The sequence below is a fragment of the Stenella coeruleoalba genome, assembly GCF_951394435.1.
Source record: "Stenella coeruleoalba genome assembly, chromosome: 10".
NCBI classification, from domain to species: Eukaryota; Metazoa; Chordata; class Mammalia; order Artiodactyla; family Delphinidae; genus Stenella; species Stenella coeruleoalba.
Window position 1 is genome coordinate 23,337,531 of NC_137156.1, and position 4,638 is coordinate 23,342,168.

Below are 4,638 nucleotides of genomic sequence, written 5' to 3' on the forward strand. Positions count from 1 at the left end.
TAGAGACAGTATCTTTATTAATGTGACCTCAGGCCAAATGCTGTTTTGTGGCAGCTACAGAACAACATCTACTCACATTGACGTCAGTGCTGCCGGTGTTTGTCTCACAAGTGCTGTTCTCCCCTTCCCACCAACCAACCCTCCTCCGCACTGCCTCACACAAGTATATTTTTCTTTTCAGAAAACAATGACCCTTGACTTATGGGTCCTATTTTCCAACCAAATATAAACCTAAATTAGACTCTGCTTTACTTTTTTTTTTTTTCTTCTTTTTTTTGGCCACACAGGGTGTGGAACTTCCCTGACCAGGGATCAAACCCAAGCCCCCTGCAGTGGAAGAGCAGCATCTTAACTAACGGACCACCAGGGAAGTCCTAGACTCTGCTTTATAAATCCATGAGTTTGTACTGGAGCCAGCACTGGGATTACTAGAGCTAAGGGCAGGGAGAGTGGGTAGGCGAGCAGAGCAGAATTCCGACAGGAACTTACCTAAGACGAGACATTATGGTTTCCCGCCTTTCTGCTAATTCCAGAATCTGGATCCTTTGAGAAGGTTGGGGGAAATATGGAAAGAACAATCAAACCCTAGACAAAGGGCAAGAGCTGGATGAATCTGAAAATCCACCTCTGGACACCACAGACTCTCCTGTGTGCAGGGGCAGCCTTGGGCCTTGTGGGGACCATGACAGGCCAAACGACTCCTCCAGCTGTCAGAGGTGGGGGACACCCAGAGGAGAATAAAACACAAACTCAGGCAAGAACCTCTAAAGAAACAAAGAAACAACAAATAACACCCAAAAGATAGGGGCTGAGGACTGGACACAGGCCTGAGCCGAGGCTCACCTGGTGACTTCTTCTGAGATCACAGCTGCTGGTGGGACAAAGTTCTGAAGAGACAAGGACAAAAGAGCTGAGAAGATGTGACCAGGAGTGACCACCTCAAAGCCCAAGATGCAGTGAGCACGGAATGGGCACAGGCCGCGTCCACGCTCAGCTCCTCACAGCCTCCTCCTGTCCCACCTGCAGCAGACAGAGCACAGCAAGCACACGGATTCTGGAAGGGTCTCAGTGCTTCCATTTATTTCCTCTCTCAAACTTCAGGAATCCTCTCCTTATTATCCCATCAACCCCTCATGGCAGGAATTAGAAAAAACAAAATTCATATACAGATTTTATTCCCAACAGGCAAGTTAAGACATTATTATTCAGTGCACCACGAAGTTAAGACAGGGATGGAGGTGGCCCAGCCCTGCCTCTGCTGGAACAGGCAAGTGGATCAGGGAAGAGAACATAGGTCCGGGTGGGGATGGGTCGTGGTGGGCAGGGGTGGGCCAGTCTCCCCACCTCCTCACATTATGCTACGAGGAACACAGACACATTCAGATGCAGCTGCAGAAAGAGGAGTCACGGGATCTGAAGCCACATAGTGGGATCGTGCATTACTCAGTCCCCACGAGGCTGCTGCCTCACACTGTGAAAGAAAATAATCATGAACAAATTCCGGTCAGTCATGTAAGTGCTGACCTTCCCAACAGCCCCCCACATGCTCAAATGTCCCATTCAAAGCTCCCCACCACCCGGGGCATTTCCTCCGCCCCAACACCTCTCCCAGTCAGGCCCTCCAGGGTCTCACCTTTAGGATCCGTGAGAGACACATCAGAGCCCTGGGCACTGTCGCTGCCTGGGGGAGAACAAAACCAGGACGTGGTCAGAACCCACAGGAGAGAAACTAGAGAAGGAACTTTAGGAGGGTGAGCCCCCTATAGCCTCCTGTCTGCACCCTTACAAGGGTCTCAGGAATCACAGCCCCTCCACACTTACTTGCAGCCTGAGCGTAGCTCCCTCGTTTTTCACCTGTAAGAAGAAAACCTCACGTGAGAGGCCAGGGAGAAGACTGAGTTGAGATCCTAGAGGAACCCCCTAGTCCTGGACCGCAGAGAATTTTCCAGAACTGTAACCAAAAATCCAGGACAGGATCAGGAACATGAAGAAAGGAGATATGGGGGGAGTGGACCAGCTGCCCTCCTGGGAGTCTGCCCTTAGCGGGACCTTCCCCCTCTGACCTCCAAGTGCTGAGAAACAGGCCCTCAACTGGAATTATGAAGGTGAAAAATCTGTCTTTCATTTTCATATGTACTTTACGAAAGGGTAAGTGTTAGCACTCAGCTCCATATTCCACATGTGTGTGTAGGGTACTGTCCAGTAATGAGGCAGGCAAACGTCTACCTGGGCTTGAACCCCCCAGTGAGACAAGAAAACTCAGATCCCTCCCTCCCTTCCCTACCTGAGTGCTTCTTCCTCCAGATCACAGCTCCAGCCACCACGGCTCCATCTACCACCAAGATCAGGCCAACAATGAGGGACATGATGGGGACGAAGGACTGAGGAGGAGGTTCTACAAAGAGAAGGGAAGGTGCCCACTCCTCAGGCTTCAGTCTTGACTTTGCTGAACGTGTCCAGAAAGGCTCCTGCTTTATCTGAGAGGAAGCTCCACCCCACATGTCCCTCCTTACCCCATCTCAGGGTGAGGGGCTCCTGGAGCCCCTGGTGCTGCACATGGCACGTGTATCTCTGCTCCTCTCCAGAAGGCACCACCAGGGCCGCCCACTTCTGGAAGGTTCTGTCCCCTGAAGGCCTGGTCTCCACAAGCTCCATGTCCTGGGTCTGATCCTCCCCATCACGCTGCCAGGTCAGTGAGATCTCCTTAGGGTAGAAGCCCAGGGCCCAGCACCTCAGGGTGACCTCACGGTCAGAGATGGGGTGGTGGGTCACGTGTGTCTTTGGAGGGTCTGAGGAGGAAGAATCAGAAAATTCACACTTAGTGTTACCTTCATGGGCCACTGAAGCAACATCATGTGACCATCCTGAGAATGAACGGCACAACAGGTTTGAAAAGAAGCAGCAAAAACACCAGACACCAGCCTGGACTCCGGGGTCTGGGAAGATCTCCCAGTCCTTGTCAAGTTCTGTGATAAGGATGAAAGCCAAGGTAGGAGGCTCCATGTAAAGGGGAGAATACAGAGCAATGGTCCTGACTTTGGTGGAGGCTGAATGACTCAGAAAAGCTAGAGTCAGGCCTCCTAAGATGTTCTTAGGCTGAGAACAGGCTTGAGAGAGAAAGTCATGGTTCACAAGATGGGGGTCAGGGTCAAAGGGCGCCGCTGGTCAGTTATTTCAGGGATGGTTTCCTGTTTCTTCCCCAAAGAGACTTGATTCCTTCACTGTCTTTCAGAGAAGTGAGGCCACCGGCGAGTCACTGTCTTGTACAGAATACGAAAACCTGGGCGGATTCCTCCCTCTCCCGACAAAAAGTTGGGGCAGTGTTCCCACAGGGACCCCATTTCCTCCCCTTGTGGAAGCCAGCTCCAGCCCGAGGGGAGACCAGGGAGGCTCCGTGGCCCCTCGTACCTGCGCGCTGCAGCGTGTCATTCCCGGTCCCCAGGTATTTGAGGAGCCACTCCACGCAGGCGCCCTCCAGGTAGGCTCTGTGGTGCTCCACAACACCGGCCGCCTCCCACTTGCCCTTGGTGATCTGAGCCGCCGCGTCGGCTGCGGTCCAGGAGCTCAGGTCTTCGTTCAGGGCGATGTAATCGGCGCCGTCGTAGGCGTACTGTCTGTACCCGCGGAGGAGGCGACCGTCCGGCCCCACGTCGCAGCCGTACATCTCCTGGAGGGTGTGAGACCCTGACCCCGCCCCGACCAGCCGCAGCGATTAAACCCAAACTGAAAATGAAACCGGGTAAAGTCCCGCCGTTTCCTCCCGAGTCGCGGGGCCGGGCGGGTCCCGCAATGTTGGGGTGACCCTCGGACCCGGAGACTCGGGGCGACGCCGGCCCGTCCCTGGGGATGGGGGTCGTGACCTGGACCGGGGCCCGCGTCGCTCACCGGCATCGGTCTGGTTGTAGTAGCCGCGCAGGTTGTTCAGGCTCCCTCGGAAAATCTGTGCGTTGTCCTTGCAGCCCCGCGTCTGCTCTTCCCAGTACTCCGGCCCCTCCTGCTCCACCCACGGCGCCCGCGGCTCCATCCTCGGATTCGGGGCGTCGCTGTCGAACCGCACGAACTGCGTGTCGTCCACGTAGCCGACGGTGATGAAGCGGGGCTCCCCGCGGCCGGGCCGGGACACCCCGGTGTAGAAATACCTCAGGGAGTGGGAGCCTGGGGGCGGGGAGGGGTGAGATCCGGTCCGACCCTCCTCCCGGCGCGGGTCCCCGGGTCCGAGGTGACGGGGCCGGCAGGGGGGAGGGGGCGAGGGGCTCGTGAGACGGAAAAGGTGTGGAGGTCGGAGAAGGGCCGGCACCCCGTGGGGAGAGAAGAGGGGGCGGGAAGCAAGGGAGGGAGAGGCGGGGACCGGGGTGAGGGGGCGGGTCTGGACCGGGGGTGGGGGGGCAGAGGCGTAGCTCCTTCCCTGGGAGTCCTGACCCCCGACCCCCGGGGTCTCCTCGCTCCTCCCCGCAGAGGCCGTTCCCTCCCGACCCCGCACTCACCCGCCCAGGTCTCGGTCAGAGCCAGGGCCCCGGAGAGGAGCAGGAGGAGGGCTCGCGGTGCCATGACCCACCACCGCGGCGTCTGAGGAGAAACTGAGTGCGGGTCGGTGGAGACTTTATAACCGGGAACCGCAGGGACGCTGATTGGCTTCTA

At 56.6% G+C, this 4,638-nt stretch overlaps 1 protein-coding gene across 1 annotated transcript; it reads right to left on the reverse strand.

The window, feature by feature from the left end:
• Positions 1 to 1,066: 1,066 nt before the first annotated feature.
• LOC307193451 (BOLA class I histocompatibility antigen, alpha chain BL3-7-like) lies at positions 1,067 to 4,638 on the reverse strand. The gene is made up of 8 exons (XM_079935394.1): positions 4,485 to 4,638; positions 3,886 to 4,155; positions 3,409 to 3,684; positions 2,514 to 2,789; positions 2,285 to 2,395; positions 1,822 to 1,854; positions 1,634 to 1,681; positions 1,067 to 1,471 (listed from the first exon to the last, which is right to left on the reverse strand). Exons 1-8 carry the CDS (start codon positions 4,546 to 4,548, stop codon positions 1,467 to 1,469), a joined length of 1,083 nt encoding a protein of 360 aa, XP_079791520.1. The 5' UTR covers positions 4,549 to 4,638; the 3' UTR covers positions 1,067 to 1,466.